Source organism: Lytechinus variegatus, chromosome 7 (genome assembly GCF_018143015.1).
Source record: "Lytechinus variegatus isolate NC3 chromosome 7, Lvar_3.0, whole genome shotgun sequence".
NCBI classification, from domain to species: Eukaryota; Metazoa; Echinodermata; class Echinoidea; order Temnopleuroida; family Toxopneustidae; genus Lytechinus; species Lytechinus variegatus.
Window position 1 is genome coordinate 2054275 of NC_054746.1, and position 14236 is coordinate 2068510.

Sequence of the window (14236 nt, forward strand, 5' to 3'; positions counted from 1 at the left end):
CTTGTATTACCGAACGTGCGCATCGTACGCGTCAGAAAATAATTTCATACGCTCCATTCTTTGCAACATCCTTCCAAAGAGAACTTGAATAGAAAGATGATGAAAAATGGTCAAAACACATTTTCAAAGTCTTAATATTCTAAAAATAATAAAATATGGTCAAAATAGCTCATCAGTGATTTTGTTGATTTCTCAACTTTTCCCATTGAAAACACACGTTCGGTAATACGACACCTTTTTCAGGTGACCAAAATATTCACATCCGAAGAGGGGTCTGATTGGAAGCTAATATCATCAAAAGAAAAAACGATTTCGGCAAATTTTTTACATATTTATATTTTGTAGGTAATTGTGTATTTATGGTGAAAGTTTGGTGAATTTTATGAGAATATTTTTGAAATGATTGAATTCATGAAAAGTGTTCGGTAATACGATCCACTACCATACTTGATATTTTTCCCCCAAACAAGTATATTCAACATCGAGAATATTACAAGATCGCCTTTCTGGCCTTCCAAAGTGATTTGGTAAGGTTGGACAAGTTAGAGAAGGCTAAAAAAAAAAAATTGGGTCGGGGGCCACGGGCCGGAATGGGGGGAGGGGGGCCAGGGGCCGGTAAGGTTGGACAAGTTAAAGAAAGCTATAAAAAAAAAATTGGGTCAGGGGCCATGGACCGGTATGGGGGCCAGGGACCAGTAAGGTTGGACAAGTTAAAGAAAGCTAAAAAAAAAAATTGGGTCGGGCCACTGGCCGGGATGGGGGAGGGGGGCCAGGGACCAGTTAGGTTGGACAAGTTAAAGAAAAAAAAAAAAAAAAAAAAAAATTGGGTCAGGGGCCATGGGCCGTGATGGGGGGAGGGGGGCCAGGGGCCGGTAAGGTTGGACAAATTAAAGAAAACTAAAAAAAAAAAAAAAAAAAAATTGGTCAGGGGCCACGGGCCGTGATGGGGGGGGGAGGGGGGCCAGGGGCCGGTAAGGTTGGACAAATTAAAGAAAACTAAAAAAAAAAAAAAAAAAAATTGGTCAGGGGCCACGGGCCGTGATGGGGGGGGGGGGGGGGGGGGCCAGGGGCCGGTAAGGTTGGACAAATTAAAGAAAGCTAAAAATAAAAAAATAAAAAAATTGGGTCGGGGCCAAGGGGCCGGGATGGGGTGCCAGGGGCCTGTAAGGTTGGACAAGTTAAAGAAAGCTAAAAAAATTGGGCTGGTGGGGGGGGGCAGGGGCGGGGGCCAGTAACATTTGACGGCTTAAAGGTAGCTAAAAAAAATGGGTCGGGATAGGTAGGGGCCGCCGGGCCGGTGACGTTGGACAAGTACCGATAATGGGTAGCCCCCCCCAAAAAAAAAAATGGGGTCAGGGGGCAAGGGCCAATAAAGTTTGGGGTCCGTGTTACAGGCCCCCCCCCCAAAAAAAAAAAAAAGAAATAGGGTTGGGACGAGTAATAATGGCAATTATGGGTGAGGGGCGGGTTGCAAACATATAGGCCACGCAGGGGCCTGGGGCAAATTATGGAAGGGGTAAACATAGATCTAGACATAATAAATCAGGCAAAAAACAAAAAAATGGGGCCTTGGACCATAATCAGGGTTTAAAAGGGCAAGAAAGGTACATCACCATCTGTTACATAATCACCAAAAACCAAACAACCCTACTCAACAGACTATACAGTCTCTGTATTGACCCTGAATTTTCCAGATTGGGGACAGTGCAAGCCCTTATCTTTCCCGCTGGCGGTAATTCGCGGTTTGCTAATTGGTAACAAGTTTGGTATCATTACAAAGCTTAGAATTCAAAGAATCTCATGATGCTGGGAGTTTTTTGGTTTTTTTATGTGTAGGGGTACGATAAAGGGGTCAAAACATTCATGTCATCATCAAATCACCATATCAACAAAATCTCAACAAATCATGATATCAAAATGCAAAAAAAATCGGATTTTTTAGACATAATTTCAGAGCAAAAGTACTAAACTAACATTTCAAATTGCCACAAACACTGGTGGAAGTCAAAATCTTGTGTGTCACATGATTATGACATGAGCAGTACTTTCCACTTTTGGCTTCTGAGATTCAAAATGGCCGCGCGCATCGTACGATCAGGCAGGTTTCAAGACACATTTCAAGTGCAAAATATCTGGCGATTCTAACCTCAAATCAGAATGTAAAGTGAAAATTTCCTATTTTAATTTAATAATCTTCGGATTTTTGTGGGTCAGAGTGTTACTGAATTAATATTTAAAGACTGGAAAAGAGTTTTCTGAGACCATGTTTTACACAGGGGCAGAGCATACCGATGCGAACGCGCGGCTGGTTTGGCATCGCTACCATGGCTCCATGCCCTCTCTTGTCATTCCTCAAGTCAAGAGTTGTGGTAACCCCCCCCCCCCGCCCTCTCCAATATATCAATAATTCCTTTAATTTTGCTTAAGGGAGACCCATCTTATTTGTAGATCTCATTGAAATCAAGGAAAATAATTCCTCAATCAACCAAAACAAATCTGTAAAATTCCAACGTTAATGGAGTAGGCCTAGGCCTAGCGCCAGTTTACAAGCGCTGCTCGACAATTTACAAACACATTTTTAATCATGTGGGACTGAGGTCTTAATAGGCAGACAATTGACCAGGAAAACAGGAAATTGTATCAAAACCAAATCATAAAAAGTGATTAAATAATTAAAATTCAACTCACCTGTTAAAATGCCAACTCTGACTGCATTTCTCTTAGCTGACGCCATTCCTCTAAATTAATACTTCTGGAAAATATGCAACATGCATACCACAGCGATATACCTTTTATGGTGAGCAGACCCGTTCGACGGTCGATTGTCATTTCCAACACTATCTTGTGGACAGGCCGGGGGGGGGGGGCAGACATATACAAACAGTTTGACGACATGGACATTGAATCTGTTCGAGAGACATACCCCGGCCTTCATCATGATCTTCATGTTCTAATTTAAATGACGAAATGATAACCTTATCGTCTGCATGTATACCAATTACCCCTAATTTGTAGATCTCCTGTCCTTGATTCATATGTGCAAGTAAGATTCAGATCGAGTCATGATCATAATCGACCAATCTCTCTAATATATGTTTTCCAATATCCAGGAGAAAACCCAAAGTGTTTGTACTATCACTCCCACCTGAACAGAAAGTTGATTTTAATAAATTTAGAAAAAGAGCAGTCACTGACGATTTCATCAAAATCTGAAATAAAATCAATATGAAATGTCATTTTGATTGATTTCCCCAAACTTAGTGCGAATCGTAGTTGATCACGATGCAAATAAGTCGATGATACCATAACTTTTACAGTATGAAATAGAACCCAAATGATGATGACTATTTTGATTACACGAGGCTCTCAATCAATTCATCTTACATATGCAATAAATTCACTTGTTTATGGGCAGTTTTGTAAGGAGAAGATTTAAGCCATATGAAAGGAATGAATAATATAATCTGAAATAACACTTTTGGGGAAAAATGACGCTTTAACCACTTTATGCAATGGAGTAAAAGGAAGAGAAGTCCTTGCCTTACACCATTATGATATCACTAATGCAACCAATTTGAAGTCTCCACCCTGATAGCAGACACAGTCGTAATGACGTCATTACATGTTTACATGAAGTTTTATAACTTTTGAATTTCCATAACTTTCTGATTTTCTTCAAACCTTTACCTATCTACTTGGCTGATTGTTCCTCTTCCGTTACCCCATCCCCCCTCTCTCTCTTTCTTTTCCTTCTCATTCTCGATCACCCTCCTCTCTTTGCAATACATTTCTATTCTCTTCCATCCATCCCGCTCCCTCTTTTAAAGTTCAAAATTTGCCTACTCATGCATGAATCGACAGATCAATTTGATCTCTTTATTTCAGTGATATTCTTCTTACATTTATATATCAATTCATACTTTGATTTCTAACCGTTTTACATATTTCCTACTCCGGTTATAGGATCCATCACTGTCCCACACATAAAGTGCACCATCTCCACTCCCTGGGGTATCAGGGCTGGGCAACCGATTATCTGTGCACACAATCATGCCAATCTAATCACATTGACTTTCATATCCTAACGGGTATCCATCCATCCATAACTGACACCTGGGAGGAGAGTGGCAAACGTGGATAAGTCCCTTGCCAAAATGACATCAGCGCCGGGTGGGATTCAAACCCTCGACCCTTGGTTTAGAAGTCAAGTGACTGAACCACTACACCACGACACCTTCATGTAAACTATTTTAAAATTAAAGTACATGTACTTCTAAGTTTTCTACTGCTCTAAACGGTTTTTATTTCTAAAGTATATGCAAAAACAGAGGAATCTTACTTCTTTGTATTCTGTTTTTAACCTGTAAAAGATAACAGAATAAATATTTTCAAAAAAATCATGCGAAAACCTTTTAAGATGATTTATTTTCAATGTTAATTTTGCATGGTCAAATGGGAATTGGGTCAGTAAGATAAAGTGAGATTTAATGTGAAGGGGAGGGGATAGGGAGGGACCAGCACATTTACAAAGAGAGCTGAGGAGAGGACGGATATTTATCAAAACTCACTATCGTACTAAACAAACAGATATGACTTGCAATAAAAACTAAAGTGTTTATTTTTTATTATCAATACATTTCCATATAGTATTGTCAGTTATTCATAGTCTTTAAAAACCACTTGTCTAATCATTTGCAGCAGAATGATTTCAGCGATTGTCTGATTGTCATTAATAAATCCTCTTTCAATCTCACTCATTGACAAGTCTAAAGATGACATATCGATTGTCGTACTGCTGCACATGGTGCCATCATCATCACAGCGATCGCGTACGAAGTCGTCATAGTCTTCGTTCTCGAAGAGTGAAGCCAATTCACTGACGGAACCAGATACCAAACTGGAATGCCAACTCAACCAGTCATTATAGTAGTCAGTGGCGTTGTTCGTAGAAAGGTTTGTAGGAAAGAGAGCGATGTCGCTGTCAAGACCCTGGCTAGCTACGTCAGCTTGGCAGAGATCAGGAAGACTGTGAGCTGAGGAGTCTGAGATAGATTCGCAAGATGTGCCGTGAACCTGGAAAGCAGGCATTTGAGAAGCAAGGACTAGTATAATAAACCCTATTACATATATTTTTTTATACACATTTACTCATCATTTTTGTTATGCGATACTGCCTTAAAGGACAAGTCCACCCCAACAAAAACTTGATTTGAATAAAAAGAGAAAAATTCAACAAGCATAACACTGAAAATTTCATCAAAATCGGATGTAAAATAAGAAAGTTATGGCATTTTAAATTTTCACTTATTTTCAACAAAATAGTTATATAAACGAGCCAGTTACATCCAAATGAGAGAGTTGATGACATCACTCACTCACTATTTCTTTTGTATTTTATTATATGAAATATGAAATATTTTTATTTTCTCGTCATTGTCATGTGAAATGAAGTTTCATTCCTCCCTGAACACGTGGAATTCCATTTTTTTTTATATTTTGTGCTTCAGGCAACGAGGTCCTTTTCATCAAATTCGTAAAATTGAAATATTGTATAATTCAAACAATAAAAAACAAAAGAAACAGTGAGTGAGTGACGTCATCGACTCTCTCATTTGGATGTAACTGGCTCGTTCATATAACATATTTTGTTGAAAATAAGCGAAACTTTGAAATGTCATAACTTTCTTATTTTACATCCGATTTTGATGAAATTTTCAGCATTGTGCTTGTCTGATTTTTCTCTATTGATTTAAATCAACATATTTCGAGGTGGACTGGACCTTTAAGCGACAAAAGGACTACCGAAGTGAAGAGGTAATCATGGAAACATAATTTAAAAAATAATGATTTGTTATATAATTAGCCTAAAAGATATATTGAGGGGGGGGTAATGTAATTATAAAAAGATGATCCCTATACAGGGTGGGGGCAAACAAAAACAAAGAAACATTTTTAAATCCCGATATTAGCCAACACAATCCTAAATTTACCTCAAAAAGCCTTTTGACCAACACATTTGCACGTTAACCTGAATACATTTCCACAGGAAGCTCCAACACTGAAGTCAGAGATATATTCTTGAAATAAAAATATATTATATTCAAATGAAAGAAATAAATAGACAATAACTAATTATTCGACTATCCGGTAGTGAGAAAGTAATATTTATAATGATATAAGTTTTTAACTGAAACGATTATCACAAATTTAATTATAATACTTTATTATCTTACCAGTCTGATATCATCGGCAGTCAGTCTGCGGTGATGGGACTCATCAGGAGACGCTGCCATGGAAGAACGGATGAAATAATTTAAGAAATTTATGAAAATTTTTTGTATTTTTTAAATCTAGATTTTTGCTGCATTAATAAAGTGAATTGAGCTACAAAACGAAAACCTAAACATTTGAAATACGCAATAGCCCAAATAATAATTTTGTCGCAAAAATAAAAGGGATATACTAAAACATGGGGAACTGTATAGATCAAATCATTACCCAGTAAACAGCAGAATAATTTCCGAAAAGCGCTGGTGACTGTTTTTCTAAATCGCCCTAAAGATCGACGTTTTCTCGAAGACCTGTTAGGCATTTTGAAGCAAGCAAGATGCAAAGACATCCGAATGCTAGGGGAATTCAATAAGAATGAAGCATATAGCAACTTGCTAAAATACATAAACATTGCAACTGTGCGTGGCTCTAAAAACGATTGTGACGTCACGGATATCTCCGGTGGGCTGATTCCTGCAATATGATTGGCTTAAAGTTTCTTTACGTTGCTCGCTCATTATTGTGACGTAACGAAAGCAATTCAAGAACTGCGATTGCGCGTCAGAAAGACGGTGAAGAGCGTTCTGTGCATGCCGACCCCAACCTCCCCCCCCCCCTCCGATCCCCCATGCATGCCTACACACCGCATTCGTTTATAACCAGATAGATGTATTATACATCTATACAATTTTGAGAACAATCCAACATGTTTGTGATTATAATCAATAAATTTTGAATTGAATTGAATTTGAATTGAATTATACAAACCCGTAGCCAGGGGGTCGGGGGTCGATCGAACCCCTAAATTTTCAAAAGAAAGAACAAATAGGGGAGAAAAGCAATTTTTTTTAAGGAGGGGGGGGGGGTAGGAAATGGCCAACAATTTTGACTGATGACCTTTTTTTTTTAATAATATTTTTCGGAAACAAAATGGCACAAAATTTTTAATTTGACTAATGACTTTTTTTATAAGATATTTCTTTTTAACCATGGCTACGATAAAGAGGACAATAATTAGTAAAAATAACATGGAGAAGGAGAAGAAGAAGATGATAAAAAAAATAAAATGAAGAAGATGAACAAGGTTAAGATGAAGGAGGAAAATAATATTTACAATGATGATGATGATGATAATAACAATAATGATAATAATAACAATAATATTATTAATAAAAATGATGATGATGATGATAATGATAATAATAAGAAGAATTAGAAGAAGAAGAAGAAGAAGAAGAAGAAGAAAAAGAAGAAGAAGAAGAAGAAGAGAAAGAAGAAGAAGAAAAAGAAGAAATAGAAGTGTCTTGAAGGTCAGTCATGTAAAGTACCAGTGTACCTCACACGACTGACCTGTTCCAGACACTCGGTAGTTTGCCCTCTTTCAGTGATACATTGTACATCAAGGCAAGGGGCTTTGCGATAAAAGCAGCAGTTGCCTTCAGAACACATGGGTGGATGCCATCTGGTCCCGCACTCTTATATTTTGACAAACTCACTAGTTTCTTATAGATATCATTTTCTGAGATGGAGATGGAAGTTAATGGCGTTACTGGGTACTTTAAAGCAAGTGACGGAATGGATGCCTTACTCTTATCCTCATCAGTCAAGGTGGTTGCAAGGAACTCATTCAAAGCATCTGCATCTCCTGATAGAGGGGGATTCCGTCTGGCCCTCTAATTTTCCCAAATCGACAGGATGTATTGAGCTTGATATGGGCATACTGCCGAAAGGCTTTGGGGTTGGACTTCACATCATGATTGAGAGCTATTTCTCTTTCATAGTTTCTGAATAATTTCTTGGTGGTGATTCTCAATTTTTTTAATCATTATTAAATAATATAGTATTTTTCAATTATTATTTATTTATTTATATTTGTATTTGTTTATTTATTAATTAATTAATATATTTATTCATTCATTCATTCATTTTTTGGAAGGGGGAGGTCATGGCCCCCCAGCCCCCACCCCATCTATACGTCATTCGTATATTTCAATGCCCCCCTCCCTCTTTCTTTCTCTCTCTCCCATCCCTGCGTTTCTTCAATTCCTCAGTTTCTGACATTCATTTTTGTTTTGCGGCACCGCTTACCTTAATTTTCACGGTGATGTTGACTTTTTGTGAATATTTTTGTTTTTCTTCATTTTTGAATACTGTTTCGCTACTACACAATCATTCTTTAACTTTTATTACAATGATTACTTAACTGTTGTCTTATGTATCAAGGATATCTAATTAAAAGAAAATGATGAGAACAAAACTAAGTAAGAGAAAAGAAATAAAAATTGATGATGTATTTTGTTGGACACTTTGTACTGTTGAAATAAAAACCTCATCGTCGATAATATATTCAAAATGGCAGCCCCTATGGATCCTTAGTAAGCATGGATCGGCCAAATAAGAGAGGGGAAAAATAGACATGGAAGGTGCTTCTGGTGATAATTTCCGACCAGAATTCAAGCGTTACAAGAAAAAATCTCCTCCTCCTTGTTTTAAGGAAGTACTTGACACAGACAGTGATGGACATGAGAAAATGGTAAGTCCGCGGAGAATGAGTCCAGTCCCATCTGTTCATTAAAATGTAATAACCTAAAAAGGGACTGGTCCTTCAAAAATGTGTGTGGAGCCCATCGACAATTATCAGTGCGTGCGATTTTGATGATACGCAAGTGAATTGGCTCTATCACATTTTTGTGTTGGTAGTGTAGAAATTTCACATTGGCCAAATCACCAATTAGAAATAGAATATGTACCACTGCATTTTTTTTTCAACTTTGCAATCAACATAACAGTGACACAAACACTTTGATTATGGGCAACAACAGAAAGATAAGACCAGTGATGGATCCATGGGGGGGGGGGCACATTCTGCCTGTGCACCCTAGTATTTAAGAGCCATTGTCATTATTGTTTAATAGATCATCTAGGCCGTTTTTACCCAGAACAGCTAACAGTGTGCCCCCCCCCCTCTTGAAAGTGATAACTTTCTTTTTTTGGCTTGCCAAATTTTCATCTTTGATATGTGCCCCCCCCCCCCCCTACCCCTATTGAAAAATCTTGAATCTGCCCCTGGACAAGACGAAACGATACCATTGTGTGCTAAATCTTATTTTCTGCTCTAAAAAATTATTCACACTTTCACAGCAATTTTGGGGGCTGTACTCATAGTTTGTTGCTTTAATTTTGTTATTGTTGATTTTGCTGCTTTTGTTTGTTCTTGTATATGCTTTCCCCATTGATTTCTCACTTGTCTTGTACTTGCTTTTCATAATTTTTTCTTGATTTGTTCTGTTCTTTCCCCCTTAACTTTTGTTATTTTCCTATTTCAATAATTCACCCCTTGATTTTCCATTCCTTTAATTTTACCAGAGTGTACTACTAGTATTCTACTTTTATCTATTTTTTGTTGTTCATTTTTACAATTTTTATATTCTAGTTCTTTTCCCCTTTAATACCCTAAAAACACCTTGTTTTATTATCATTATTTATTTCTCCCATTCTCTTCTCAGTATTCTTTCTTTTTTTCTGTTCATTAAATTATGTTTTATCATCATCGTCATCATCATCATCATTTCCTCATTTATCCTTTCCCTCTCTCCCTCAACTCCCTATTTTTTTTTTTGCTTTCATGGCAATATTTTATTTATTCACTTATTCATTTGTCTATTTGTCTGTCTGACTAGTGAATTCCTATACATGTATATATCTCTTTATTCATTCATTCATTTGTTTATGTGTGTATTTATTTATTAATGTATTCATTAATTTATCTATTCATTTATTTTTTTAATCATTTTTGCCTTGTGAACTTATTTAAAGAATAGAATTATAATCAAAAGACAAGGAAAATATATATCCACTCTTATTTTGATTAGTCTTAAATTCAATTTGTGCCTTATAATGAAGAATCAATAACATCTACCTAGTTTAGGTATGTAAACTCTCCATCAAATTAATTGGGACTCAAAAGTTTATGGACACTTCCATTCCATACTCATCCCTTTTGACAAGATTCTTATAGATTTTTTACGATTCTTAATAGATTCCAACTACTAAAACTATGATAATGGTGTTGTTTGTGATAAGGGAATGATGGTGTAGCCTGGTTACACCATTTCATGTTTTTAAATTTGATTGAAAATAAAGAGATCGATGATTACTATCTTATGTGAAATCTTGTGGTTTAGTCACCTAATTATGCTTTCCAATATACTATGCTGCAATTATGACATAATTATCAGTATATTTGATATAGTTGTGTAAGTTGAGTTGTTAGCATACTAAAGCAATTTTAAATATCCTATTCCATTCAAGCTCTATAGATTCCAGATTCCCCAAGAGGATGACACCAAGCAGACAAGATCAGAAGCAGCAAGCTTTGGCCTGAAAAATCCCAGTGAATGGCAGTGTTATGGGACTCATGAATTCCCAGGTATATCATTTTGTTGTTCAGGTGGTTTAGCCTTGTATTTTTTTTCCCATGAAATTGTGATATTTTCTAACCACCTGTATAATAATATTTGCATTTTTATTTGCATTGGTTATTAATCCATTGATATGTATTTATGTTCATAATTACTCTTTTAAGTTAATCATATTTTCTCATAATCTACCCATATTATGGCCTTTTCCATAGGCTTAGCCATACCCTATACCATGGTCCTGTTACATGAAGACCCCTTATGATAACAATTTCTGTTACAGCTTTACTATCAGCCAATCAAATTGAAGGATTTCAGTAGCTTTTAACTGTTATTGCAGTTTTTTTTAATGATATGAAGTTTTTAAAATTGGGCCCCAGTACGACCCATCATTGACCAAAACATGCATGCTTCGTGTTTTTATTCATGTTTATCTCTTTGTGCGCTGGGCCATGAACCCCTCTGTGCTGGATTATTTTCAGGCAGCGAAACAGTGCATTAATTGTTTGAGCATGAAATGCGAAGTTCGCGCGGCACCAAGTGTGCCTTGGTGTGAAGTATGGGTGGAAAGGATTATACTAATCTCCAAGGTTACGTTCATGTATACATGGATGTGCATATACGCACAGTGGCAGAACTTAGCCTGCTTTCCAAACCCTTCTCTCGAGTTAAGGGTCATGCCTGTGAAGGCCCTCTCTTGTATGTGATAGTCTTTGCATGGAGACACAGTTGTTAATCAAAATTTGAATCAGGGTCTGTGCCTGCAGACTAGGCAGAACTAGGCAGGTTCCATTTCATGCTCCATATTGTTTGCGCACAGTGGTGGGCCCTTTCAATGTACTGCGCGAGTGTGTTCAATCCACCTCGTTCCACAATCTTTCATGGTCTCGCTATCATTCTCATTCCTCCTGAATTTATCCCTTTGTTTTTTCTCAGGATTTCAATTCATCAGGAATCCCTTCCTGCCAGGAGCTCAAAGATACTGGGTGAAACGCTGCCTAGCTGACTACCCATGTAAACCCAACGTTACCAACTTAGACACGCACCATCACCCTGATCAGCTTTGTAATCCGTGGCAGACCAGGAGAAAGAAGGACAGGTATGCTCCTTGTTGATTGATGCTCTCAAGGCCCTGTAACATGAAGTTTAGCAATTGATCATTGGGTTGGTTTCTGCAATTGATTGCAATGATTATTTTGTATGTTCAGTTGTAAAAAACAGCCAAAAAAATCAGTTGTGAAGATATGTGTTACTGGCTCCCAAATATGTTCCTTTTGCAAGGCATTCATTTAAAAAAAAATCTTTAAAAGACTCGCCTATAATAGTCGGATAGTGCATTTGAATGTACCAATCTGGCATTTTCATGAAACCTTATCCTGTTAATCAGGGTCCACTGGTAGAACATTTTTTGAAACTAAAGTGGCTACCCCGATTAAATATGATATTATTGACTGTTGTTGAACATACAGACACTAAATAGTGTACTTCTTCCCTTTTGCAGTTCCCAAAGTCAGAAGACCAGAGACAAGACTGTCATGGACCAGCTGCGATGGGTGACCCTGGGCTACCACTATGACTGGGACAACAAGGTCTACAACGAGGACCAGTACTCCCCGTTCCCAGAGGACCTGGGTCTTATGACAGCCCTGATTGCCGAGGTACTTGGCTACCCTCGATTCCAGGCTCAGGCAGGCATCGTGAATTTTTACCACATGGATTCGACACTTGGAGGTCATACCGATCATTCAGAATTTGACCTCACTGCTCCGCTCATTTCATACAGGTAAAGTGCCAGGGGCTGTTTTATAAAGCTGTTTGTAAGTTATGCATGACTGTATGGACGACTGGTGATCCTTTCTTGTGGTAATGATAATCGCCAAATTTCTATTGTTGTTGATTTAACTCACAGGAAAGGGTCACCGGTCGTGCATCAAGTTGTTTGTAACTTTATGAAACCCCATATTTGTCTCTTATTCAGTGTCAGACATATTTCAAGTAAGATCTTTGTATTGTCCTTGCAAGTTATTCTCCAGAATTTTAGATCTTGAACAATAACAAAATGGAATATTATTTGTTATGGAAGCCTCTATATTAGCAATCCTAAATTATGTTTTGCAGGAGGTAATTCATATCAATTTCTATCTGTACTTTAAGCTACAAAAGAGTATTTGGTACTGCCCCAGAGGCTCAGACTAGAGGGCTTATATGAGATATTAATTAATTTTTTACCATTGTAATTTTTCTAATTAGCCTTGGACAGTCAGCTATCTTCTTGGTGGGAGGCACTACCAAAGCTACCAAGCCAATGGCTTTGCACTTAAGGAGTGGTGATGTCATTGTCCTGGGAGGTGCATCAAGGCTTGCCTATCATGCTGTACCAAGGATCATGTATGCCTATAAGGAAGGTCAGCTTCCACGGTGCTTTGACCTAACTGATGATCTGCACCAACAAGAGAGTGAAGAAGAAGAATATGTCACTGGAAGCACTCTGAATGTTGGAGATCACACAGCACAGGAGAATATAGAGGATCTGTGTGACGAGACATGTAAAGCAGCAGTTGATGCGGATATTAAAGATATTGGAAAGCTTTCAGATTCTGTTGCATCAAGTGCCACAGGGAATCAAAGACCAAACAACAACCTTGCTCTGAGAGGTTCGCAACATGGCATGAATGATCAGTGTAACGAAACATGCAATGCAGCAATTGATGCCGATTTTGAACATAGACCAAAGAACGCCCTTGAACATTGTCCGTACAATTCTTCTCCAGATGAGCCATGTGAACGTCTAGGTAGCTGCATCAAGAGAACATCTGTCACAGATACTGTCTCTGCATCTAGGACTAACCCTTCAAACTCAGCAGACCCCTGCATTACTGACATTTCTGAGGTATCCAAAAACATACCAAGTGCAATTAGAAGTCTATCTAGAGAGGATCTGTGGAAAGAATTTGAGGAATACCTGAAACATGGCAGGATAAATATCAGTGTGAGGCAAGTGACTGGGCCAGGTAAGGGATTTCCTGAAAAGGAAAGGAGAGGAGAGAGTGATGGAGATTTGGTGCATAGTAGTGATGCAAAGAGGACTAAAGTAAACTCTAAATAACTCAGAATCTTTGTTTTAACTCTGTTTGATGGAATTATAATTCCTGGAATTTCATAAATACTTGTTCTTTACCATTATTATGTACATGATTTAAACACTTTGATGGGGAAATGACAAAAAAAATCCTTTAAAAACTGAAAAGAACCTGTGAGGGCATTAAAGGGAAATTCAACATGACCTAAAATTATTGCAAGAATAGCAGAATGATTAATGAAAAGTACTGGTAAAGGATTGGGGAAAATTGATCACAGATTAAAAATGTATTAGTTTTTTTGTGAATTGTGACATTATTTGGGAGCAGCTTCCCCATATAATGTGAAGTAGAAAGAAATTTTGTGAAGTAAAAATCAATGAGACCTTATTTAAAAAAAAAAAATTGTCATAACTTTAAAAGTTTATGGATCTAGTTCATGAAACTTGGACATGAGTAATCAAGTCTACA

The 14236-nt window shown here is 37.4% G+C and overlaps 3 protein-coding genes across 4 annotated transcripts in view; 1 reads left to right on the forward strand and 2 right to left on the reverse strand.

Annotated features, from left to right (window-relative positions):
* LOC121418192 (gephyrin-like) overlaps positions 1-2821 on the reverse strand; it is a 43158-nt gene extending 40337 nt beyond the window's left edge. For both annotated transcript variants that reach the window (XM_041611920.1, XM_041611919.1), the window contains exon 1: positions 2689-2821. In XM_041611920.1, the coding sequence (XP_041467854.1) occupies positions 2689-2734 (46 nt within the window). In that variant the 5' untranslated portion in view covers positions 2735-2821. The remainder of the gene's footprint in view (positions 1-2688) is intronic.
* Positions 2822-4349: 1528 nt separating this feature from the next.
* Positions 4350-6293, reverse strand: LOC121418042. The gene is made up of 2 exons (XM_041611743.1): positions 6234-6293; positions 4350-5073 (listed from the first exon to the last, which is right to left on the reverse strand). The coding sequence occupies exons 1-2, from the start codon at positions 6291-6293 to the stop codon at positions 4657-4659; spliced, it is 477 nt and encodes a 158-aa protein (XP_041467677.1). The 3' UTR covers positions 4350-4656.
* A 2314-nt stretch (positions 6294-8607) lies between these two features.
* On the forward strand, positions 8608-14115 carry LOC121418193 (nucleic acid dioxygenase ALKBH1-like). Its single transcript, XM_041611921.1, has 5 exons — positions 8608-8803; positions 10582-10699; positions 11625-11787; positions 12190-12471; positions 12939-14115. Exons 1-5 carry the CDS (start codon positions 8687-8689, stop codon positions 13792-13794), a joined length of 1536 nt encoding a protein of 511 aa, XP_041467855.1. The 5' UTR covers positions 8608-8686; the 3' UTR covers positions 13795-14115.
* The last annotated feature ends 121 nt before the right edge of the window (positions 14116-14236 follow it).